This window comes from Thamnophis elegans, chromosome 1, assembly GCF_009769535.1.
Source record: "Thamnophis elegans isolate rThaEle1 chromosome 1, rThaEle1.pri, whole genome shotgun sequence".
Classification (NCBI taxonomy): domain Eukaryota; kingdom Metazoa; phylum Chordata; class Lepidosauria; order Squamata; family Colubridae; genus Thamnophis; species Thamnophis elegans.
The window spans coordinates 102190041-102217387 of record NC_045541.1 but is presented as its reverse complement, the minus strand read 5'-3'; the positions used below and the strand labels follow the sequence as shown (position 1 = coordinate 102217387).

General features: G+C 36.1%; 1 protein-coding gene across 1 annotated transcript; it reads left to right on the top strand.

Moving 5' to 3' along the window:
• Positions 1-912: 912 nt before the first annotated feature.
• On the top strand, positions 913-18374 carry TRAF6 (TNF receptor associated factor 6). The gene is made up of 7 exons (XM_032231680.1): positions 913-1102; positions 6632-6961; positions 10310-10460; positions 11299-11457; positions 12570-12641; positions 14785-14862; positions 16833-18374. The coding sequence occupies exons 2-7, from the start codon at positions 6657-6659 to the stop codon at positions 17712-17714; spliced, it is 1647 nt and encodes a 548-aa protein (XP_032087571.1). The 5' UTR covers positions 913-1102; positions 6632-6656; the 3' UTR covers positions 17715-18374.
• Positions 18375-27347: the final 8973 nt, after the last annotated feature.

Genomic DNA, 27347 nt, shown 5'->3' with positions numbered 1-27347 from the left:
GTACATTAGGCCATTGATGAGCACTTTTGCGCTGAAATGCTTTTGGCTTATTTTGAAAAATGTGATTATTTTAAAACGTTATTGTGCATTTATTTAAGAATTTAATAAAGCATTTCCTTATTCTCAAATTAACTATTTTATCTCCAGATTTCCTGAGTGTTGGATTGTAATATTCACCATTCCTAGCTAATCTGCTGACTAGAAAATGACTGTTTAACAAATAAGAAAGTTCAGTAGCCATAGGTTATAGGTATCTGCAACTAAAAAGGAGCTAATATTGGCAAAAGATGCTAAATATATATTTTAAAAAAAACACAAAAAGATTCTATAAATCAACTGCCAATTCAGTGAAGGATACCTATTTTTCTGGGTGTCTCATCACATGTCCAAAATATTACAACTTTTAACTTTATTAAAACGTTTATTAAAACTTTATTAAACTTTTTAATTTTTATTTTAATTATTCTACGGTCTCCTATTGTACTGAAATGTATGACAGGGTGCAAGAAGGAGGGGGCATTCACAACTGTGTAACCCACCCACCCTTTTACTCCATGGAAGACTATTTAAGACCAGGTTTAAGATTTTTAAACGTATCGAGCTACGCCTCTAGAAACAGGACACCCGATCCCGTCATCGACCCAAGGAGCACCGGACGCGGTTCTTGTGGGTGGACGCAGCAACCTCACTTCACAGAAGAGAGAGCGGTCCCCGGACCGATGGCGCTCCGCAAAGGCAAAGCGGAGGCGGCTCGGCCAGGAAGGGAAGCCAGGCAGGGCTTCCAAACGTAGACCGCAACCGAGCTAGCTAAAAGGGCAACTTTCCTCGCCCGCGTGGGCAAGCTGAAGCAAGCGGGCGGGGTTTTTGTTTTGTTTTTTTCGACCGCCCACGCATTGCGAAAGGGCTCGCCCGGCCGGCCGTGCCTGACTGTCTGCCGAGGGGCGCTGTGGCGCGGTTTCGCCCTCTCAGGCCTGGCGGAGGCGGAAGCGTCTTTCCGTTCGGGCTGCTTCTTTCGCCGCCTCCCCTTCCCGTCGTCACTCCGCTTCGGTCGCGGCCTTCGCGGACCGGCTGGGAAGAAGTCTCGGAGAGCGAGAGAGATAAGGTAAGCGCGGCGCCCTGTTTTCCTCTCACTCACTCCCTTTCCTCCAGGGCTGGGGGACCCTGACGGGGGAGGCTCGCCCGCTTGGTGCCGGTCCTGGCGTGAGCATAAATTTAAAAATATAACTTTTAAAAAGCGCAAAACTGGTGGGGCTGCTTGTCTCTCCGCCGACGTCCTTCCTCTCTTCTGGCGCCCGGTCTCTTTGCTGGTCCCCTTTCCTAGCCCGCGCGCTTCCTGCACCAGGGCTATCCGGAATGGTTCGTGGGACCCCGAGTGGGTTCAGTGGGGGAGCTTGGTCGTCTCTACCGCTGCCCACCCAGGCTCTTGTTTTCGGGCTATATCCGCGGGCGTGTGCTTAAATGTCCGCCCGTAACAGCCTGCTGCCAAGCTGACTCCACCTAAGAGCTTTCCTCGCAGGTTCGTCGCTTGTATGTTGGGGAAATTACAATTACGACCACAATTGAGCCCAAAGTTCCTGTCGTTAAGTGAGACCGTTAAGTGAATGTTGCCCCATTTTACCACCTTTCTTGGCCACAGTGAATCCCGGCAGTTAGTTGCTTAGTTGGTTGGTTGGTTGTGCAGTTCTTTGAATCTGGCTTCCCCATCAACTTTTGCTCTTCAAAAGGTTGCCAAAGCTGATCACGAACATGACCCTGAGACATTGCAGCTGTCATAAATATGAACCAGTTGCCAAACGTCTGAAATTTGACCACGTAACCATGGGGATACTACGGCGGTCATAAGTGTGGCGAAAAGGTCATAAATCACTTTTTTCAGTGCTGTTACATTTATAACTCTGAATGGTCGCTAAATGAACTGTTGGAAGTTGAGGGCTACCTGTATAGAATGGTGAGAGTTAGAAGTTGGTGTGTTTATTCCCTCCAACTTGGAATCTGCTATCCAGGGGCCCTACTTTGAACTGTGTGTGCTTTACACATTGAAATTTTTAGTTTTGTAAGGAACATTCTACAATATAGAGGAGAGGTGAAAAATCCAATTTTTCCGCAAGTCACATAAAACTGTGAAAGATTTGGGGAGCATGGGTAGAGTGCACACTCTACCACTCTTAATACTTTATTTTCTATCAATAAATAGAAAATGGTTGTTTATGAAAGGCCTTATTACTAATGTTTAGTCCTCAAAGTTTTAAAAGGGTATATAGTCAGTTTCCTGTGCTACTGTGGGTGTGCACTTTTGATTATGTCATTTTCTTAAGAATTCATACCAGAATTCCTTAACATTTTAATTCTGAAATGGCACATTTAATTTTCACTTTGCTTCAGAAAGATTGCTTTTTTAGGTTTAATCATATGAATTAGGTGGGAATGTATAATGTGCTGGCAAAGTGTTGATTTTGCTACTAGATAAATTTTAATTAAATGACTTTAAAAAATTACAAACTGGTTCTGTTTGTAATTATCATGATGATATTATCACTGCTGCCTGATCTTGCTAGTTAAAAGTCACTACATATTTAATGCCCTTGCTGGATGTTTCAGGCATGGTGGGACCAGCCTAGAATTACCATTTTATTTCTTAATAGTACTTGTATATCAGTGAAATAGATAGTTCCTAGTAATTAAAATCTCATAATAATTATCATAAAACATAGAGTCATAATTAAAGGACATTAAATAGGAGATTATCTCTTAATCCATCAGAAAAATGTCTTGTAAACCAGTGATGTAAAAGCTAACACGAACTTACAAGATACTTGATTAGAACACAAGATTGTCTTCCCCAAAAATGAAGTCATCCTGTAAATGAGGTCCTGGCACACTGTGACAAAACCAACAGTAAAATCCCCCTTGAAATTGAGGTCAGAAGGGTGTCCCCATTAAGCAAAAGATAGAGCTTTTTGAAAGAGTTGCTGATAAATGTAATTTAGCTCTGAACAGCACATATTTTGAAGACACTGGATTAGGAGCCTGCCTTTTGTGTCATGCAATTGCAATCAAAGTATGCTTTGTCTGTAGTTGCAAAAACTGAATAATATATATGATAGAAACCTGCATGTTTTGAATACATTAAAGTAACCCATATACCTTACTGTATCTGTCGACACTGAATATCATAGCTTTCACATTTATTGACCCCCATGTTTTAATAATAATTTATTAAATGTTATGCTGCCCAATTCCAAGAAGCTGTGGACAGTTCACAACTATCCAATAAATTACAATGAATAGAAGATGGTCTGCATCACAGATCAGATGGAATGAAACAAGGGGTTTAGTTCTATTTGACAGGCCAGATATTAGGATAAAAGTGTGTGGTTTGTTGTTTTCTAATCAATATATTGAAATAAAGAATAGCTATCAAAGGTCACCTGTTCTTTAGATAAGATTTAAACAGGGGCTTTCCCACTACTGTGATTAGCATTTTAAACCTATTTTCTTGATAAATGACATTGTTTAGCATAATGAAACCTAGCTTCTGAGCTGGCCTTAAAACTGAATATTCTCTTATTATTTAGTGGCTTGGAAGAAAAAGTGTTTTCCCCTCACTCTGTTTACAACATTTATACTCTTTTTGAATAATTCCTCAAGTACTTAAACTAGTTTGCAAAAGCAGCTTTTTTGAACTTCTAGTATCAGATACTGCAATGATGACAAATACGTTCCATGCATTGTTCATGTTTAAATGTGACAGTGAGCATACTTTTTTTCCACAGTTTGGATTAGCAGAGGAATATGTTGGTATAAATTTTTCAGTGTTGAAATTAAAACAAAGCACATGCCAAAATCATATTGATATCATAATCACATTAGTTTAAAGCTATTGGATCAAGATGTGAATTCTTAAAACTGTTGTTTGTTATCAGAAATAGAAATTGAAACTTATGCAACCCGTTCTGTTTTCCCTTTTAACACAAATGGGCTTTCCTTAATTGGCAATGATTCTAAACGGAAACTGAAACTGGATTAAATTACTTTCCAGTATTGTATACACTGAGGATCATGTAACCTAATTCCATAAACTATTTCTTCACTATTTTTGAATTGAAAGTAAGTGTTTGTATTATAGCTTTTTAATAGGTTTGAGAATCTGTAGTGTATACATAGTATAGTAGTAATGAAGCCAATAAAATTCAGACTCAGATAAACTAAAAATAGTAAGCAATCTCTTAAATCTATCTTCAAGTGAAAGTCTTTGAATGACAAAAGTAGCTGTCTGAGATGACAAAAGTGAGTGGGCATGATAAGAGAAAGATATACATAACATTTCAATCACTTCATTCAAAATATGTTTATCCTGTTTTTAGCTCTGGTATACAAAAGTAGAGAAAGTGCTATGCAGAAATCTGGATATTGAGAAACCCAATATGGAAAATAATTCATTCTGTGGAGTATATAGTGGGAAATAATTCATTCTGTGGATAAGTCAGAAGAACGAAATACACATTTAGATAGTAATGGGCAAATAGTTTTTTATAGCCTTTGTTCCCATTAAGGAACCAGTTCAAACTTTCATGATTTTAAAGAGCATAAAGCTATATATCATCTTTTTCAACATATTGCACCATAAAGAGGTAAAATCAGAGTTATTAAAAATAACTATTAAATCTTAAAAAAAACAAATACAGCTACTTTCTCTTAGCATCTTTGGAATAGCCACTTTGATTCATTGAGAACACATTTTAGGGTTTTCAAGAAGCATAAAATCTTTGGCAAAAGAAAATGTGTAGCAAAGAAAAATAAAGTTATTTAAAGTCATTGATATCTATAAGTTATAAAAAGAAGATGCAATATCCTGTGTGTATTTTTGTAGGAAGTGTTTGTGAAATTTAATTTTATGTATGATAAAATACAAAGGCATACATGTTTTCTATGTCACAATACGTAAACTTTTTTCATTATTCCCAATAATAGTAATAAGACTTATATACCGCTTCACAGTGATTTTACAGCCCTCTCTAAGAGGTTTACACAGTCAGCAATTGCCCCCAACAATCTGGGTCCTCATTTTACTGACCTCCGAAGGATAGAAGGCTGAGTCAATCTTAAGCTAGTCAGGATCAAACTGTGGGCAGTTGGTAGGATTGAATTCCTGAATAGAATGCCTGCAATACTGCATTCTAACTACTGTGCCACCACTGCACCTTATTGCCCCAATAAGGGAATAAATAAGTAAATCAAGTTGTCATGTAATTTATAAAATTATGTTTTGCATCTTAAGAAATCTAAGCACATACCATTTCACTCAACAACCATGTTATTAACTAAACAGCATTTAACAACTGTAGCAAGAAAGGTTGTAAAATGAGGCAAAACTCAACAACTTAACAACATAAATTTTGGGCTCAATCGTGGTTGCAAGTCAAGGGCCACCTATCCTCTATCATTGCATCAATGGAATAATTATTGGTGTACAGAGGACTTTTTAAAAGTTGCCCTGAATTCTGTAAGAGATAAATCCTTTCTACCAAGGCTTGGCCTGGCATTTTTGAATTAAGGCAATGTAAGTACAACTTAAGCAAGTTCTTTGCCTGGGCTGTCCACATCCTGCTTTAAATGTTTAACTGGCAAAATGCCCACTGTCTGGGAAACAGTTTTGTGAAGGGCGTTGGTACTTCATTCGTTAAAAATTCTGAACAAAGGGAAATTCTGCCAAATTGAAAACTCCTTCAGATTGGGCAGAATTGCATTCTTAAACTTCAAATTAAACATATTATACCTGAATAGAAACTGCTCTAACCTTCCACTACATAGGATAGTGCATTCTTGTAACTTGTAACAAACATGGAATAGTTTCTACTGTAATTATATAAAGTTCTTGAATAGCTATGAATCTAGCTTGAGTTTTTTTTTATTTTATCATAGTAGAATTATATATTCTTGTTCTCATAATCCAATCACATAAATATAAGGGATTTCTTTGACTATTTTTGATATCATGGTAATAGCAATTTAGATTATGGACAGACAGATCAATTGATGTGGATGGATGGATGATTGATAGAAATATAATAAAACTTGAGTCACGGTGCCTGTATGTGATTTGGAAAGCAAATGGAAGAACATATACTATTGAACTATCAGGATGTATATTTGTTGAGTGGTACATGGATTTGGGACATTCTATATTCAGCATTACAGTAACCATTTTGATCAAAATAGGTGAGTGGAACTAAATAAATTCAAGAGGTTTGATCATATAGAGGTAAATAAGGATTAAATAGTAGGAAAAAAAAGAATAAAAAGGAAGAATAGATTGAGTAGAAATATAGTTGTGGTTGGATGGAATTGATGAGGTTTCCCAAAATTAAACAGGCAATAAGTCATTACTATAAAGGCATGAAAGGCAGTGTATAAAATGATACTTAAACACATAAGCATTAGAAAGATATGGAGAAATATAGAATATTATCACTGTAAACGTTTTTACTTTTCATCCTCTCTTCCCTTTTATTTCCACAATCTCTCGCTCTTGTAGCACTTTGTGTAAAATTACACTTTTTGTAATATTCCCAAAGGGTGATAAATATCTAAGTATGAATGACAAAGTATTCTTTCTTTTTCATGCCTGTAGGTATCCTGCCACCTCTTAAATTACTATGAGTCTACTACATAGTAGCACAAGTTTTGAAATCAATGATCAACAGAGTGACTGCTGTGCAGCCATGGCCAGTGCTTGCAGTGCTGGGACCAAGGAGGAAAGCTTCACTGCCCCCATCAGCAATGGTACTGGTGGGACACTTTCAAACTCTTTCATGGAGGAAACCCAAGGCTATGATGTGGAGTTTGACCCACCACTGGAAAGTAAATATGAATGTCCTATCTGTTTAATGGCTCTACGGGAAGCAGTACAGACGCCATGTGGACATCGTTTTTGCAAAGCTTGCATTGTCAAATCCTTAAGGTAACACAGTGAGCTTGTTGAAAGGAAATCAGTTGTGCCCCAGGTTCAGTCTCCTAACAGTGCCCTTTCCATTAATTGCTCCATCAAATTTCTTGTGTAATCTTCAAAAAATTAAAACTAAAATTTCTTGTGAGTGAAATGAATAGTATCAAGGGAAAGATTACTATGTATCACCTGAGAAATTCATACAGTCTGCTTTGCTTTTAAGGCCTTTATGTCTTAATCCGTCTCCAAAATTCCAAAATTATTTATAATTCAACAAATCATTGCAAGGTCAGAATTGTCTTTAATCATTCAGTTGTGGTCTTTCATGACACGTAGTTTGTGTTCTGTATGTATGATTGGTTTGTTGGTTGATTTTAAACTGTGATATGCTGACATAAAGTAGTCCTTTGTTACTGTTAGAGAGCTGTGATAAATATCAATAAGTAAAATACAGTATTCCAGAATAATTTACTGGATTGATAGAGTTAAATGCCCTAGTAGATTTAAGATTTATCCAAAAACAATTTAAAACAGTAAAAAAAAAAAAAACAAGCCTCATAATAAAAGAGAATCGCAACAGTATTGCATTATTTCATTTCCCCCTAAGAATCAATATAGTACTAAACAAGTGGCCAATTCCTCAGACTCTGTTACTCTTGTTTAAGCGCAAAATATGTACCTATATTCAGGTCTTAATAGTAGTCTTTGAGTTACGACGGTCGGTGATTGTCCTACATAAGGAGAGAAGTTCTAAAACTGATTCATTGAAACCTTAAATAAATGGTGTGGCATTTTATTTCTTTGAATAAATGACTTGCACATGATACATGACTATTATTTGGCCTTATGGATAAAAATGAAGCATAGCACTTGATAGCAACTTTGGATAAGAAAATGCAGTGTAATGATTTCAGTAAATCTTTATTTTTTACAAACTATGAATCTCATTCCTCCACTTACACTGCTTTGTCTCCATTATTATGAAAGTTATTTTGCTTAAAAACCAAGGCAATTTCCCAGTATTTTGTGGTTTTATGTTAAATAAAAATTGAAATATAAATGTAGACTATGAATGGAAGTTAAAATTACAATGTCCATTTTTAATTGGAAGTTGGATTGCTGTTATGAGAATTGTGATCAAGCAATTGCCTCTACTGCATTATAAATTATGTTAGTGTGACAGAGGTTGTAGGCACTCAAGTTCTCAATACTTTTTTCCATTATTTTAATACTAGAATCATAGGCCTTATCTTTCATTCCACTGGGGGGGGGGGTCATTTAACAACTTTCCCATGAAGTTCAACACCTGTAATGCTGACTGAGTTTTAAATATAAGCTTCCCTTTTTGCTTCCTCAAATAACCATTTCTTGATTTTCATCATGTCTGAATTTATTAGACAAAAGTATAAAAAATTAAAATTCCTTTTTTTGTTCAGTTATGTTTTAATTGTTTACAATCTATTTAAAAATAATAGTATAGCAGTGTGAATCCCACATATACATATATCCATCCATGTAGCACTAGAAACTCAGGATGTTAAATTCTGACTAAAATAGTTTATATATATATGGGCATATCCAGGAACTCTCTTTCAGCATCAAACCACAAGTTCCTGTTTCTCCTCTGATTGTGCTCTTCTTTTGTATGTTCTGTTTCATATATTTAAAAACATGGGAATGAGATGGATATATTTTCTAAGAAATAAATACACCATGTTACATGTAGTAAATATATTAAATTAATATGTTTATATCTTGTGTTAGCTATACATATATACACAAAGAGAATGAAAATGTATAGTTTGGGACCTGGATAAATGCAAGCAAAAAGAAAAAAAATCTGGAATATTATTTTTCCTTGACTCCCTTCCCAGCTGCAATCTTTATTCCCATCATGCGTAAGGTATTTCAATTACTGTATTTTTCAGACTATAAGATGCACCTTTTTTCCTCAAAAAAGAGGCTCAAAATCTGGGTGCGTCTTATACACTGAATACAGCATTTCTTGCCTCCCGAAGCCCCGCCCCTTCACCAAAATGTCCATGCATAGTCTTATGGAGGTTTTCAGAGAGCTCCTGGGGGCTGGGGAGGGCAGAAATGAGCATCAAACTGGCCATTTTTCTGCCCTCCCCCCCCCCCCCAGTCTCCTGCGGCACTCTATAAGCCTCCATAAGGCTATGCATGCTATTTGTTTGACAAAAACGGGCTCGTTTTTGTGAAAAATGGGCCTTTTTTTGCTTATTCACACCCCCCCCCAAGGCTATTCATGCCTTTTTTGGGAGAAAAATGAGCCCATTTTTGCAAAAAAAACCCCGGCCCTTTTGGGGAGGTTTGCACAGTGCAAAAACTTTTTTTTCTTTTCCGAAAGCTCTTTAACTGATTGATGAGAATTATATTGAACAAGTGCTGTGCCAGTAGAAATAAAGTCTTAGGTGCTGCAGATTGTCAGTGATTTCCTTCTCCAGTACATGGATAAATATACCTGGAAACATCTACCTACCTACCCACTGTATTTCTCTCTCCCCCCCCTCTCTCTCCCTACCTATCTACTGTATTTCTCCCTTTCTCTCTCTATCCACCTACCTACCTACCTACCCTCACTCTCCCCCCCCATCTACCTACTGTATTTCTCTATCTCTTTCTCTCTCTCTCTATCCCTTTATCAACCTACCTACCTACCTAACTACTCTCTCTCTCTCTCCCTACCTATCTACTGTATTTCTCTCTCTTTCTCTCCCTCTCTATCCCTCTATCTTCCTACCTACTTTTTTTAAAAAAATTGCCTCTTCAAAATCTTGGTACGTCTTATACTCCAATGCATCTTATACTCTGAAAAATACAGTATATTTTAAAGTTAAGTTCAACCATTGTAATATTTCTGGTGGGAAACATGAAATTATACGTATCTTTCCCTCCTTCCCCAAATCCAGGAATAAAATCTGGGTACAAAAGGTATCTTGTTTAAAAGATATCTTGCTTAAATGATTAAAAGATAGAAATATAAAATAGACTGTAGCAAATAAATAATAGGAAATGGATACAAAACAAATCAAATGTAATAAAGGTTGTTATACATTGAATTATACTCTGGTGCATCTTATACTCCGAAAAATCTATCTCTGCTATGAGATATAAAAGATGCTGTAATTAGAGGAAGACATTTGCAGACTGTGGCTGTGAAGAAGGGCAATCAAGCAGGAATAAAAATGACTTCCAGTTCATGTGACACACTTTTGAACCAAAGCTGATTGTTTGCAGAAATGTGAAGAGCCTTATTATAGCATATAGTATTAATACATACATCTACATACATAAAGTACATGCACACATATAGATGCATACATATATATTGTTTTTTTTTAGAGATGCAGGTCATAAATGTCCAATAGACAATGAAATGTTACTAGAAAATCAACTCTTCCCTGATAACTTTGCAAAACGTGAAATCCTCTCACTGAAAGTGAAATGTCCCAACAAAGGCTGCAGTCAAAAGATGGAGCTAAGGCACTTAGAGGTAAGTTTTAACGTGTATTTTGTTTTAAGAATTAAGGTTCAGTTCTATATTATTCTGATCAATATATTTAGGATATATAGAAAAAGATACTTAGGATATGCAAAGGAACAACTCTTGAAAGATATGGATAAAAGGAAGTAAGTTAAACATGATCCTTTCATTGAAACTGGGGTTAAATATGTTAGAATAAGTTACAGATAGTCCTCAGTTACAGTGATAATTGGGCTGGAACTGCTGTTGTTTAACAACAATACAAAAGTGCAATGTCAGAAAATTGCATTGCTTAGCAGCAGCAATTCTGGCACTCCCAGTTGCTGCTGTTAAGCAAATCACTATGGGTGAGGTCCTCATGGTTTGCAACTTCCTATTGCCTCCTCCATTGACTTTGCTGATCCGAAGTCAGCAAAGAAGTTGGGAACCAAGAACCACCTGTAATAACATTAAGATTCTTCTGAAGGCCAGGCCCTTAGGAGTACTTCATAAGTGGATTTCAGCTGCTCATTCACAAGTGTTAGCTCCCGCTGCAGCAGGTTATAATATTTGTAACATTTTAAGTTTACTATTGATCTTGTAATATAGGTTGATTTTAAATGAAAAAAAATAGATTGTGGGGTCACTAAGTATGACAATATTTCTATAACACCATCGAAAAAACCCATATGAAACCATCGGTCTATTTTTGCTTTTAAAGTTGTTAAAGCTATAGTTACCAGTTATATTTTTGTCTGCTAATATAATTATGGTCAAACACTGTATATTCAGGAATTATGTAAAAAATTAATAGAAGTTTGGTTTGGTTTGGTTTTTGGTGACTGTTCTTCTAATTGCTTTTTCCCAGGACCATCAGCTACATTGTGGATTCGCATCAGAAAAATGTTCTCAATGTCAAGGAATTTTCCTGAAGAACCAGTTGCAAGAACATATTCAGCTAGAATGTCCACGGCGGCAAATTGCTTGTCCAAATTGTGCCATGTGTATGCCTTATGAAGAAAAAATGGTATAATGCAAAATAGAACTGTTTTATATTTATACTAATTTAATAAGCTTTTTTTAATAATGTGTTAATTATTTCAAAAGTTTCTTTCTGTTGTCTCATATAAAATAGTATATTCCATAATGTGGAGTATCCCATACTGCAGTCCACTGAGGTAATAGCATCTTTCTGTGGAAATGATTCTTCCTTCTTCAGTTCTGCCTGCTCGTTATCTTGATCTAAAGGAAAACAATCTGTCAAGATAACATTGGCTTTTTCCCCCTTCTGTTCAATCATGTCCTGAATGATTTGAACAAAATTTTTGTGTTACACTTACTTTTAAAATAACTGTAAAGACAACTGATGTGCTCACTTAGCGATTGCCAGCTTTGCTTAATGGCAAAAAAGTCATGTGGGTGACCCATTTTTATGGTTGTCGCTACTTACCATTGTAATGGGCAGGCTTCATAATGGCTATAAGTCAAGGACTACCTATATACATACTGTAATTGTACATAAACTATATTCATTCCTCATCTGAATATTCTGTTGTAGATTCTATAGAAGTGTTACTTTTTTGTCTAATGTCTCAATGCAGCTGTATACAACTGTGGCAGAAGAGAAAAAAGTTTGAGAGCCTTACCTAGCAGCATTGACATGTGTTACACCAAAGGAAACCACCTTCTGTTCTCATGGTGTTTATTGTGCTAACGAGTCTCCACACCATTCTGATACTAGTTCACCTGTTTTCACATCAGTGCTTCAATAACCACAGTTTCTATTTCCATGGGATTTTTCAAGAATGTAACTCCCATGGAAAACAAAATGTGAATGTACGTGCCTACATACATGGTGATAGTTGAGAAAAAGGATGATACTTCTGCCCTTGAAACATGGCTTTATAAAATGCTCCCAATCCCTCTGACTTGGTCTGAGTGGATATCCTCTATTAATTCAAAATTCTTAATTCTGGGAGAACGGCAGGCAATCTTATTTCCCAATCTTCTGCAATTAGGACAGAAAGAAAAGCTGTATTCTAGATTGTAAAACATCCAATAATCCCAATTATGTATCATTCCCTTTCCATGAAAACTAATTTTATTTTATTTTTATTTTTTGCTTTCACTAAAATAAAGGTTCATGATGAAATATGCCTTTTGGCAAATGTCTTCTGTGAATATTGTAATACATTGCTAATCAGAGAACAGGTAAGGGGCATATTTTGTTTGCTTTTATTTATTACTTTGCTCAAAGTGTTAATAGCACAAATTGCTAAGTCATTATTACTATTATCCTTCTCATATTTTCTACTGCCTATTCCTTTAGCATCTTATGACTATCATATTGTTGTTTGTATCTTACGATATATGTTGATTGCTTTTATTTAGTATCCTATGACTATCCGTGAGTTGTCTCTTATGATTCATGATAATTGTATTTTAAGATTATAATCATGTTTTATCACTTGTTCTTCGGATGCACACTGATAGCTTATGCACTGGAGACAAATTCCTTGTGTGTCCAATTGCACTTGGCAAATAAAAAATTCTATTCTATAAAGAATTCTATCATAATTATGAGGCATAAAGGGATAGTATGAACTGTTACAAAGAGTTAAATGCCAGGGAGGAACATTATCTTGTGTTTTGATTTTAGAATCTATATTATAATTCGATTTAAAAGAGTTCTCTGTGTGTGTGCGCCTGCGTGTGCACATGTTTGTATGTATAAACAGAAATATCTTGGGACCTGAGTATATGAAAGCTTCACCTTACACTAAGCAGATATTTTTCCCAGGAAAGCTTTCACTCTAGCCTCTCTTAAATTTTTATAATAAATGATATGTATACCATTTATTTTATGCCACCAATATTATAGTATTACTAGCCGATAACCCGGCATTGCCAGATATTTATTTATAGGGGGGGAATGTCCAGACCAAACATAATTTCTAATGTTGAATTTTACACCTTACCAGAGGGAACCCCTTTCTGGAGTACTGTGAAGCCGTTACCATGGCAACTCTAGTGCACTGTACAGTAGAAGCTGTTTTATGGCAGTATAGTAGAAGCCATAGTGGAGTTTGGAGTGTGACTGTTTGAGGTTGTGGATAGGTGTCTTTTATACTGCTAACAAGTTCAAAAAGGTGCCATTAATACAGGTAATGAGTGGAGGACAGGGGAGCCTCTTAAGAAGTTACAGGTCTGTGAGAGCCAGAAATCCTGCTTGTTTGTAGGTGACCAAATACTTATTTTCCACTATAATTTGCAAAAAAAATCTTTCCAAATCAGACAATGTGATTGTCTAGATTTGTTTACTCATTTTGTCTCTCATAGTTGAGGTCTACCTATGATGTCAGTTACAGGCCTCTCTCATCTTTTTAAGTGGGAGAACTTGAACATTTGGTGGCTGACTAAATACTTTTTTGCCCCACTGTACCAATAAACCACATATTTGTTTGTTATAAACATACCGTAATTTTCATTCCATAAGAGACACTTTTTCCCCTAAAAATAGGTGGAAATGTCTGTGTGTCTTATGAAGCAAATATTGCATCACAGACTATGAAGTATATTAACCTCAGGGGACCCCAGTGGTGAATAGCAGCCGGGCCGCAGCAGCAGTGCTGAACGGCAGTCCTTTTACAGTGCTGAACGCCACCTCGTGGCATCACGTCTTTTGTTATTGACAGCTTCTTATATCTCTTTTCTACAGTGCAGGAGTCAATAGGCAGGGCTGGCACATGAGAGGACACCTATTTGTGGTCCTCTCAGGCTCCGTCTGTTTTTTTTTCCCTTGTTTTCTCCTCTAAACCTAGGTGCGTCTTATGGTCGGGTGCGTCTTGTAGTGCGAAAAATATGGTAATTATAAATCAATCTGAGAAGGAAAACCAAAGGTTAAATTTGGCATTACAGAATTTTTAAAACATTTGTATTATATTTGTCTAAACTGAACTTTATGCCAGCAATAGACAATCTATAATGAAAAATGAAGAAGTTTTATTAAAACTTGTTATCCAAAAGAAAAACACATAACTATTCATTTAATCCTTTGCTAATACTATCTAAAAGTATTACATTTGATATAATGTAATTTCAGTGGAATTTAATGCTACTGATGAATCATCTTTACAGTAATAATGGCAATGTTTTTAATCTGGTATTTTATTTGATGCCTGGAAAATGATCTGAACTTGAGCACAAAAAATTTAGACAAAATATGTCAAATTTCCTATGAATTTCCAACTTTTTTCACTAGCGAGCAATATTAATTTAATAAATGTTGTTTTGGTATAAATGATACATATTTACTTTTCTGGAAACTACAGATCATTCTTTTTTCTTTTTATAGCTGCCTAATCATTACGATAATGACTGCCCTACTGCTCCAGTACCATGTACCTTTAGTGCATTTGGATGTCTAGAAAAGGTAATTTAAATTGGTTTTATATATGCATATGCTTGTTGATCTTAAAAAAATATTTATCCAACATTGTTGCAATTAATGTAAAATGTACAAAGATTGATCTCACTGTCATTATTTGGTTAGCCCTGAGACAAAGATAATTGAGGCCATATCAGGCCACATACATGCTCTTCCAAATCACACACTGCCTTTTTGCAATGCTTTAGAAGGCCTCAGAAGCATTGTGATAAAGGTAGTGCGTGATTTGAAGACTTGCATAAGAGCTTCTTACAAGCTTTTGGGAGGCCTCGGGAGCATCATGAGAAGCATTGCACAATTTGGAGAAGAACACATATAGTAATCTTGGGAAGAAGTCATGGTACGGCAATCAACTGCCTTGCATAAGACTAGGCATACCTCATCAACAGAGAAGGAAGAAGTTTGGTGGTGGGACCTGGAAGGGGAAAAAAACCCTTTGTTTATTCAGGTGTATATGATTGTCAAAATGTAGCTCATTTTTCAATCCAGGTTCTAGGGTAGAAAAAGTCTGTCTTTCCAGAAAATCCCTTCAGATTTTTTTTTAATCCTTCCATGGAATGAGTTAATTCTGTAAATGCTAATGTGAAAGTAATTTGCTTTCATTTAGTGGGATTTCTGTTTACTGTCTGCTAAGGCTTTTTAGTTTCTTGGTAGTTTTTTGTTCTGAATTATTAATTTCTTCTCTTGCAATAATTCATTGTAGATAAAATTTGCAGGGTGGAGTAGATTCCATGCGGAGGGGAGGAAAAAGAGCTTTCCAATCATGCTGTGAAATACCTTGAGCTGCTGAATATTGGATAGCACATACAGAATTTAAATCTCATATTTATTTCAGAAGAACAAGCTTGTCATCCTGGTTTTATATGACTTTCCTCAGCTGGGGATCTTCCAAATAATATTAGACTATGATGTCCAAAATTCTAACCAGGCTTCTAACTAGCCACTGGTGATTAGGAATTGTAGCACAACACATTCTGGAGGGCTTCTGGTTGAGGTTTAAACTATTCCAAGGTTCAAGTATATACTAATGTAAAAATAAAGCCAAGTAATTAATATAATATAAATAATAATGTCTGTATATTTTGTGTGTGTGTGTGTAGTCTCAGTTTACTAATTTATTGGAGTGTAAATTTAATAATTCTAAAATGGGGATTAACTAATAAGTTCTGGAAAATGTTGGCAAATCAATTCTGTGGAGTATCACTATGACTTTTTAAAGGAAAAGTAACAGCAGAAATATTTTTACACAACTAAGCAAAATATTTCTGGTTTTAGTTCAGTATATGAAAAAGTGCTTTAATAATGTAGATCTGTAAAAATGAAAATAAAAGATTTCAGTATGTTTTTATAATTTTGCAGATTTTTTAAATTACATAAATGTTTTTCAGCTTCATAGTTTTAAGGTTCTGTTTTGTAATCTTTATTCATTTGAATGTTTATTCAAATGTTTATTATAAAAATAAACATTTACAAGGAAAAGAGTATATGCTGATTATGTTCTTCCTGTACTTAAATCATAAAATATTCATTTCAGTTTTCATATTTTCTAATCTATTTTCCCAACCATTAATGTTAAAAAGTTATTGTTAGTATGTGAATGATTACATTATTGTCAAATACGAATTTTAAAAACAAAGTTCTAAAAACACCGCTTACATACAAAATGACATAGTTCGAATATTACATTAATGATTACTAATACTGATGCTATTTTACGGAGATGAAAATATTTTATTTTACACCTGAGGATTTTCATACACCTGATCTGCTTCTGACCATTTGAAATTCCTACAATATTAATAGTTCAGTTCTGTTCAGTTTATCCTCCTTTGTTTCAGCTAATATAAAGCAATAAAGCTCCTTTTTTAATGCAGTATTTTCCCTTCTCCATTAAGACTTAGTCCTTGATTTTACTAAAAAGAAATACAGTTGTATTCACTTTTGTCTGATTGCAGATGCAGAGAAATGATTTGGCACGCCACATGCAAGAATTTACTCAGGTTCATATGAGAATGATGGCTCAGACTCTTCGGAGCGTTAGTGTTACTACTCCAACTTCCACGAATTTTTCTGGAACTTTACCCTTTGACCCATCACTCTTCTCTCAAGGCATGCCACCCTCGTGTGAGTGTAGTCCAGAGGTCCAGAACTTCAAGGAGACTATTCAGCAACTGGAAGGTCGCTTGGTAAGACAAGATCACCAAATTAGAGAACTCATTGCAAAAATGGAGACACAACACTCCCAGATGGGAGATCTCAAACGCACCATCCGAACTCTAGAGGAAAAACTTGCTGACCTTGAAGCCCAACAATGTAATGGTATTTTCCTGTGGAAAATTGAAAATTTCAGTGTGTACCTAAAAGCCCAGGAGGAAGAAAGACCAGTTGTGATCCATAGTCCAGGTTTCTACACAGGGAAACCAGGATATAAACTTTGCTTGCGTCTGCATATCCAGTTACCAAGCGCTCAACGTTGTGCTAATTACATTTCTCTTTTTGTTCACACCATGCAAGGGGACTATGACAGTCATCTCCCTTGGCCTTTCCAAGGCACCATACGTCTATCAATTTTGGATCAGTCTGAAGGATCTCCAAGACACAACCATGAAGAAGTAATGGATACTAAGCCTGAGTTGCTAGCCTTCCAACGTCCTATGGTCCATCGCAACCCAAAGGGCTTTGGATATGTAACTTTTATGCAGGTGCAAGCCCTAAAACAAAGAACATACATAAAAGATGATAGTCTCTTGGTACGGTGTGAAGTTTTAACACGTTTGGACTTAACCAGTCTCCGAAGGGAAGGTTTTCAGCCTCGTAGTACAGATGGAACATCATAGCCTATTGTCCAGTCTTGATTGTTATGTAATTATGAAAACCAAGCTTGGTTTAAATTATTTGGCTCCCTAAGGGGGAGCAGCAAATGAAGCTCCTGTTTCAAAAAGAAAAAAGTCATGATGTTAACCCAAGGTAGCAAAATTCTGGTAGTACCACTTCCTACTCCTTAGGAATCAAAAAGCAGCAATAATAAATAAATATGTATTTTATGTCTTTTTTGCTACATGAAAAATATTTCACCTATAGCAGCTGCTTTTCTATCTTATATGAAGAATCTCCAGAACTGTAAATGAAGAGTGAGATTCATAAAAATCATAGATCTTTGAAGCAGAAGTTAGACTGCCTGTCTGGGAAAATAGTATGCTTTTCAGGAAAGGGGAAATCATTCTTCTGTCATAAGACAAAATACATATCTAGTACACTCTTCTTCCGGTAAGCTAGATAAATGACTGACTTATCAGTAGCTGATGTGTGCTGAAAATTGTAATTAAAACTGAGCCACTTGCTGTACAGCCAGAGTACAGTAAGTCATTAGAAGATTGACAGCTAAAGCTATAAACGTATTTGTATCTCATAAGTTAAAATTGTGAAATACACTATATTGCCAAAAGTATTCGCTCTCCCATCCAAATAATCAGAATCAGGTGTTCCAATCACTTCTATGGCCACAGGTGTATAAAATCAAGTACCTAGGCATGCAGACTATTTTCACAAACATTTGTGAAAGAATGGGTTGCTCTCAGGAGCTCAGTGAATTCCAGCGTGGAACTGTGATAGGATGCCACCTGTGCAACAAATCCAGTTGTGAAATTTCTTCGCTCCTAAATATTCCACAGTCAACTGTCAGCTGTATTATAAGAATGTGGAAGTATTTGGGAACGACAGCAACTCAGCCACTAAGTGGTAGGCCACTAAACTCATCCAACATCAGTGTGTGACCTCACAAATGTGCTTCTAGAAGAATGGTCAATAATTCCCATAAACACACTCCTAAACCTTGTAGACAGACTTCCCAGAAGAGTTGAAGCTGTTATAGCTACAAAGGGTGGACCGACATCATATTGGACCCTATGGATTAGGAATGGGATGTCACAGTAAGTTCATATGCGAGTAAAGGCAGATGAGCGAATACTTTTGGCAGTATAGTGTATGTCTACATAAGAGGCAAATAGATAGTGGGATACCTCAGAGTTCTGTTTTGGGCTCAGAATTCTTCAACATTTTTATAAATTACTTGGAGAAAAGGATGGAAGGGAAACTTCCCAAATTTGCAAATAGTATAAAGCTAGGAGGAGACACCTCAGAAGACATGCTCAAAGTTTCATTATGTTGATAATGAAATGTTTCATTATGCTTGAACAATTGGACTTTATGCAAGTAAATATAATTCAGTGGGGGAGAAAATGTCAGGTTCTGTACCTGAGTGGAAAAAGATCAGATGCACAGATAGAATATAGACAGTACCTGGTTCAACTATAGTATTTATGAAAAAGATCTCATGAAAAAGATCTAGTAGACTACAGATTAAGCATGAGCCACAGAAGAATGCAGAAGAGAACAGTAAAGATGATAAAAGACTTGGAAGATAATTCTTATGAAGAACAGTTTAAAAATTGGGTTTGTTTAGCCTAAATAAGAGAAGGGTAATAGGAGGTATAATATCAGTGGTACCAGTCTTCCAGTGCTTGAAGGGCTGTTGCAGTGAAGACGGTATGGATTTGTTCTGCCTAATGCCTAAATTGAGGAGAGGGCTCAGTAGCTAAGACGCTAAGCTTGTCAATCAGAAAGTTTGTCCCAGCTTGTCCCAGCTTCTGCCAATCTAGTAGTTCAAAAGCATGTAAAATGCAAGTAGAAAAATAGGGACCATCTTGGTGGTAAGGTAACAGTGCTCTGTGCGCCTTTGGCATTTAGTTGTGCCAGCCACAACTACAGAGACATCTTCGGACAGCGCTGGCTCTTCAGCTTTGAAACAGAGATGAGCACCTCCCCCTAGAGTCAGGAACAACTAGCACATATTTTCGAGGGGAAACTTTACTAATGCCTAAATTAGGAACAAAAACAAATGATGTATTTCTCAGAACTATTGGTACTCCTTCAGTGGATATTTTTAAGCAAAAGTTGGACAACCACTTGCCTTGGATTATTTGAGGATTCCTACCCTGGGAGGGAAGATGTGGATTATAAAATCTCTAAGTTATCTTCCAATGAATTCCATAGAATTCCTATGATTTCATGACTTGAGTATATAAGCTAAGGAATTAGCCCTAAATTGTGAGGATGTATGTATGTATGTATGTATGTATGTATGTATGTATGTATGTATGTATGTATATATATAGTATGTATGTGTGTGTATGTATGTATGTATATATATATATACACACACACACACACACACATATACATACATATATAACATTTTATTCTATATCTATCTATCCACTATACATACAGGTAGTTTGTGACTTAAGACTCATCCTCAGTTACCACAATTGCACCTTTCCTGCAGTCACATGATTGCAATTCAGGTGCTTGACAACTGCAATTTGTGACCTTTCCAGCTGGCTCCTGACAATTGAGAAAGCTGGATTCATTTTAATGTCCACATGATTCACTTAACAGCAGTAAAAATGGCTGCATAATCTGGTCATGTGATAACTTACTTAACAACTGCATCGCTTAGTATCTGAAGTTCTGGTTCTAGTTGTCATAAATCAAGGACTATCTGTATAACATGCATAATTGCTTGGTGCTTTTTATCATTAAAGCAAGAAAGTCAATAGTCATATCTTGGTGGCTTTGGTATTAATTACAACTTCATTCTTGTTTTCCCTTCCCAGAGAATTTAGTGTTAATCTATTCTCAACTACTCTTAACATAATGATAAATTAGGTTTGATGAATCTAAAAGCTCACTGCAGATCTCTTATGGAGAAACTTAAATCAACCTGATTGCCTCAGGAAATCTTTGCCCCGATGAAATCTTGAGGTATCCTTGACTGATGTTTCAATGTCGTTTGCACTGCTTAATCCTATCATTGCCCTGTTGCATTTTTTTTGCACTTGTTATGATACGTTTAATGATATGTTTGTGATTCTGCTACAAAAGTTAGACATGTTTCATTTTTACTTGGAAACTCTGTTGCAATCTGTTAGCCTTAAAGGGAATTCCCCTTCTTTTAAAGGTGATTTGGGATAGGCATATATGCTTGCATTCTGCAGGGCTTTCAGTTTACTTTGCTGACGTATTCCGCATAGGTATTACAGTTCTCAAGAATGTTATTTTTTTTAACCCAGCTTCAGATTGGCTGATCTGAGCAAAGCTTTAACATTTTTGCGCACAACAGTCTGTGTAGCAATGTGCTACTTTGGTGCATAAACATGCTATAAGTGCTAATTGTAAAAGTTATTACCTTGTGTACAGAAGTCTCTGATCAAAATTCATTGGTGTCGACAAGATCATTTTGGTGAAAGTGTTCTTGATAAAATGTGGAATCACTACCAAAGTTAACTAATAGATGAATATGTGGCTCTGATGTGTGGGGGAAAAAAATCAAGGCAGACTTACCTTTACTTTGAAAAAATAAATACTGATATAACACATACTGGTGGCAACAATTAATTGCCCAAAGTCTGCACTAGTGTTCCATGAGAACATATGACAGTAAACCTAAAGCTCCATGGGAGCATAATTTTTCTTTATAGCTTTATAAGAATAATCAGAGTAAACTCCCTGCCTTCCAAACAAATAAAAGCTACACAGCAATGAAGCAATCATGGAAAAACACTCAGCTTTTGAGTTGATCTCTCATATTTTGAGGACACTGCCTGTGAAAAGACATGAATGGAGACAAAGGTTATTTGAACCAAACATTTCCCAGCATTTGGGAATGAATTAAAGTATTACTTGGTGCCGTATGAGAGAATAGCACTTAAGGTTACCTATTCTGCATTTTTATAGAAGAGAATCTTGCTTGGAAGCAAAAAGTTACATTACCTTTTCTAAACTCCCACCCCACACAGACCCTGAAAATGTGCATTATTTCAAATAATTGCTTGTCTATTCAGAATACAAACATTTATAAATGCTGATTTGTACCATATAATTTTCTATTCTCATGCATTTTTATGAAAAAGAACAGGATAGATTATTCTTTATTTAAACCTGATCTAATTGTAGGGAATCTTATTTTTGATGAAGTAGTAACTCTTAGTGTGATATATTTCATTTACTTACCCAAAAGTAAATGTCACTCATTGGAACTTATTTCTATCTTCTGGTAAGCTAAGAAGAAGAATGCTGGCATCTTTAGATATTTTTATATACAGAAGTATTATATATTACAATGTATCAATTTATTGCATATTTAAAATTCTATTTTGACAAAAAAATACCAACTTTCCAGAGTACGTGGTTATGAATAGTAATTTATTGTAATAAGCATTAACCTTTAAGGAATCATGTTCTATTTCGTTAATAAACTATTCGATAGCATATCCTATCTTTGTCAGTTGCTGTTTCATATTGTTATTAATCAAATCCTTCTCTGATAAAATAAGGTAGGTGCTAATTACTATATGTGGACTTATATCAGCTTCAGGTAGTCTTATGGACAACTGTTAAGTCAACCTGAATACACTTTCAGATAATGAAATATAGGATTGCAGTCTCATCTTTTATTTAAACATTGTTTAATATGTGTCAAGATTTCTATTTAAAATATCTGTACTTTTTGTCTATTGATTGAACTAATTTTATTTTCTATCACTTGTAATATTTTAGCTTCTGTTTTATCCTGTTTTTTAATTCAAAATCTTTGACTCCTAATTTTAGAATTAATTGCAGATAGACACCAATAAGATCTAATCAATATCTTAGATTTTTAATTAATTGGTTTTTAGCTTCCTTACTACCAGCTACCCATCCCTTTTCATTGTATATATTGTGCTTAGTCTGCTACTGTATTTATTCAGTGTTTTATATTCTGCCATATAGTGGGAATAGGACAGGAAGAAAAATTAGGAGCTGGAAGCACTTTTTTAATATAACAAATTTTATTAAAAGGCATAAGCTTTCATAAACTATAGGTCACTAGTTCATATGCATGGAATGGAGGAGAGGTAACTCATAGACTTCTAGCTGTGTTAAATTCCAGTTTCCAACAGACTTGGTCAATAAAATTAATAATCAGGTATGTTTAGAACTCTAACCCATACCAAGATTTGAAAAGTCCCAAGTTATCTCTCTCCATTCTCTTGAGCATTTTAAGTTAATTTTTTTATTCTTACATGTAAACATCCTGTACTTTGAAGAATTGTGCAGTTGAAGTTGATCACCATGTGTGTTTATATTTATGTATGTGTACGCAAAAACCTTCTATTTCCTTGGCATACATAGAATTTGAATAATATCTTTTCTTTAGATCACATAAAGCTGATTAAAATAATAGCATAGAGGTCAAAATTTTCCTTGTATATTTTCTTTCAGGATCATACGCTCTGTTACAATTGTTTCAAATTGGAATCCAATTACCTTGCAATATAGGATGAAGTGGATTTTTTTTTAAATTTGGTAACCGTGTTTTTTTCTTTATTTTTTTTAGTGGCGCAACTTGGAGAACTATAGCTAGTGCACTAATGTATCCAGAAAGTTAGATATATTCTTTTTGCCCCTTTTATATGCTTTGGGAGAACATGGAGATATTTTCACTCCGGGAGGCTAAGCAGATCTGTTTTAAGTTTCTTTTTTTAAGTGCCATTTTACCCACAAAGCTCTTTTATCTAATACTGCAGGTTACTTCTGCTGACAGCCGGCTTCAGCAGTCAGGCAGTTCAAGTCTGACCAGCTCAAGGTTGACTCAGCCTTCCTTCCTCCTGAGGTTGGTAAAATGAGGATCCACATTGTTGAGGGCGATTTGCTGAGTCTGTAAACTGCTTAGAAAGGGCTGTAAATCACTGTAAGGGTATATAAATCTAAACTATTGCTTAGTTTAGAGTAAAACTATAGTTTATATAAAACTATTGCTATTAAACATAAACATGAAACATAAATGAGGCTGGCAAAATAGGCTAAGTAGTGTTGGGATACCATATCAAGATAATGTATATGACCTTTTATATTTTTTAAATAAGGTTTTCTGTTTCATTGAAATGTCAAATTATTGTAATATATGTTGAACCAGGTACCCAATCCAAAATACAAGTGAACTACAGCGGAAAAGTACCACTTAAATTAAAATGCTGGTCTTTAAATGAACTAATGCTGTGACATAATCCAGTAAATTAAAAGTGTTAGTAAGAACACCACACTAAAATATTACATACTGTCAATGTTGCTAATGCCTCTGAATTTTTTTTAATTAATGCACTAATTACAAAAACCCAAATACAACTCATCGAAAACTCTTCTTGTAGCATTCATGGGCAAAAATCTCAGAAGTAACAAAACACAGACAAACATAGACTAGAAGTCTTCTGAATCATAGTTTTATGTAATGTTTCCAGTCAGCAAGCTGTTTTTAAAAATGTATAATGTTTTGCTTTTTTTCATTTCTTTTATGAATATTTTGTCAATCAGTGAGTTATATATACAAGAATTGTCAATTTGTTTCTTACAGTTTAGCTGTCAATAACAGATGGAACAAAGTTTTCAAAAATGTGGTTGAATGGGTAAAAGACATTAACTTTAGCAATTAGTTTCTCATTTGCATAGCTGCTCAACTTGATTTCTTTAATGCACACGTGTTCATGATTTTCCTCTTCCTGTTTTGAAGAGGATGTCCTGGAGAAACTGGGGCATCTCTTGCTTGCTTATGATAAAGTGCATTTCAGTCTATTTTGAGTAAAAACAAAATAGCAAAAACTCTTTCATGCTGGTGAGTGGAATGCACAGCGTTTCGATGCTGAATTATAGGGATGAGCATACATTTTCAGTGATGTGGATTGCAACTCCTTCCCCAATTGTAGTCCGTAATGGCTGCCATTAATGGGAATTGTGAATTCAGCAGGAGAGCCATCTGTTGTAATGTTTCTAAATGCTTAACTGCAACTTGTATGGTTACAAAAAAAAATTCAAGGCCTAGTGGCTGCTGAAAATGTTGCTTGCCTTGCACATTGGTATCCCCATTTGAGAAAATGAAATAATTTGTAACTGTTCAAAAATGTTGGGTTTTTCAAAATAAAAATCATAATGAAAAGTCATTCTTATTTCAATACATAAAATAAGATTGCATTCAACAAATCAGAGCATGACTTCATGGCTTACATATGTTTAAGTTACACATTACACATTAATGCTGTACATTCCAGATATTCCAGATATTTCTGCTAGGAGCATTTTTTGCATTGATTTTGTTGATGTACTTAAGTGTAATGAACACATTTCATATAGTAAGTTATTACTAGTGCCCCATTTAACTTAGGCTTCTGAATATACAGTTAATGAGTATTCTAAATTCTGAAAGCTTGAGCCAACTTTTTTTCATGCATGTCTTTGATTAAAGTGGCCACAAAGGGGCAGTGTTACTCTACTGTATTGAGTTCAACACTGCTGATTCAAAATAAAACTTTGAAAGATGCTTTTAGTCCTTGATAAGATCAGGATTTTAAAATTCTGCTCACTGGCCCAACTGCAGACCAGTTTAACTAAACACACGCTCTATACCATGAAATATTCCCTTGCAGCACTTACCAAGTAGTTAGATTTTAGTGCTTTCTTTTTACGTTGAGATTGCACAATCTAAACGAATGATAAATACTAAATGGAAATTCAGCTATTGAGGCTATAAGTAAACATCACAGCCACAAGGAAACAATCTCTTAAATAAATTGTGAGCACTGCAGGGGAACCGTCAGTAACAACTCCTCATCACCTTGTTAAGAGAGACGTAAACCTAGGGCAGATGGTATTTTAAAGAAAAAGAAAGTCACTAAAAGTATATTCAACAAGATCAAGAATGCAGATGTTGCCAGGTTAGATTCTATTTCTAATGCCTTTGAGCCAAACCCTGGGAAGAAGCATCTTCCTCTGATCCCAAACTCATCTGTTTCTATGCCAAGTCTGAGCAAGCCCATGAACATTTCAGTTACCTCAGTTAGAATGGTTTGAAAGAATGATTGAAAGGGATTTTCCAGCTTCCTAAACTGGCCCACAGCACTGTTTTCTGGCAGTCTCCCATCCAAACAATCATGTCTGATCCTGCTTAGCTTGCTGAGATTGACCAAAGTCGCCAAGGTACTGCCATCCAGCTAACTTTAAAAAAAAACCATACAAAATGGGTTTTAGATATAGGTAGTGTATAGGTCAGAGTTCCTCTATCTTTCTGGGTTGGTGGCCTGAAGAGGGGGAAAAGAGAGGACAGGCACAAGCACCTATCACTTGCACAAATGGGGCCATGAGCACCTACAATGCTTGCATAAATGAGGGCCCAGGCACCTGCGATGTTCACACGAGTGGGGCCCCAAGTGACCATGATCCTCCCACAAGGGGCCCTGAGCACCCGTGATCCTTGTGCAAGTGCGACTGAGCTGCCACACTGGCGTGGGGCCCCAAGTGCTTGTGACACTCAACGCGAATGGACCTCAAACACCTGCGATGGACATGCGAGTGGGGCTGTGAGGCCCTGTGATGCTCGTATGAATGGGGCAATGAGCCCCCACAACACTCGCACAAGTGGGGCTGTGTCAGCCGGCCACTCACATGGCCCCAATTGCATATAGGTCGCGGTCGGGTCGTGGGCCTTGGCCCACAGGTTGAAGATCCTTGGTATAGGCTATTATTTTATCTAGCAAAAACTAACACTTCTCTAGATTAGGAGGAACAAAAAGAAACTGAAAAGATTTACAAAGTGGTCTGCTAGGCTATTCCATCTGGGCATTATGCTAGTCATCTATCCCCAGCATGCTGGTTGGTGGGGAATAGTTTTGGAAATCCAGGATCTATGAGTGTTGGCAATCCTTTTTGGCACTGAGTGCCAAAACAGAAGCGCACACATTCGCACATGGGAGCACCGGAAACTGGAAGAGCAGCTCCCTAGCGTGCACATGTGAAACCAAGAAACAGGAAGAACAGTTCCCCGGTGTGCATGCATGCGTGAAGAACAGCTGGCTGGCACGCATGTGCACACCAGAAACCCAAAGCTCAGCTTCCCAGTGTGCGCATGCATGCATGCCACGGAGCTGCTCTTCCGGTTTCCAGCACGCCTGTCTGTGTGAAGACCAGCTGGAAAATGCACATGTGCGTGCGGGAACCAGAAGAGCAATGGCTGGCGTGCCTGGAGCGATGGTTCTTCATGCCACTTCCAGCATGATCTATGAGGTTATTAATATATTAAAGGGATCCTCCCTAAAGAGTTTGCACTGGTCTGCAAATAAAAACTTTTTAAAATTGATATGGGGATATCTTAGTTTATTTAGAGATATATTATATCTGTATGATGATATCCTAATGGTATATGTTGAATGGAGTTCTCATCAGTAGCAATGTGCCTACAGATACTTCCTTTGATACTAATTAGGTTCTGTATCTTAATGATTTAATGAGTTCTTTGTAGTACAATTTCATTTTCAGGAATATAGATACCAAATTTTTCATGCAAAGATAATGTTATTACACGGCCCGGTATTTTTGTTGTGAAG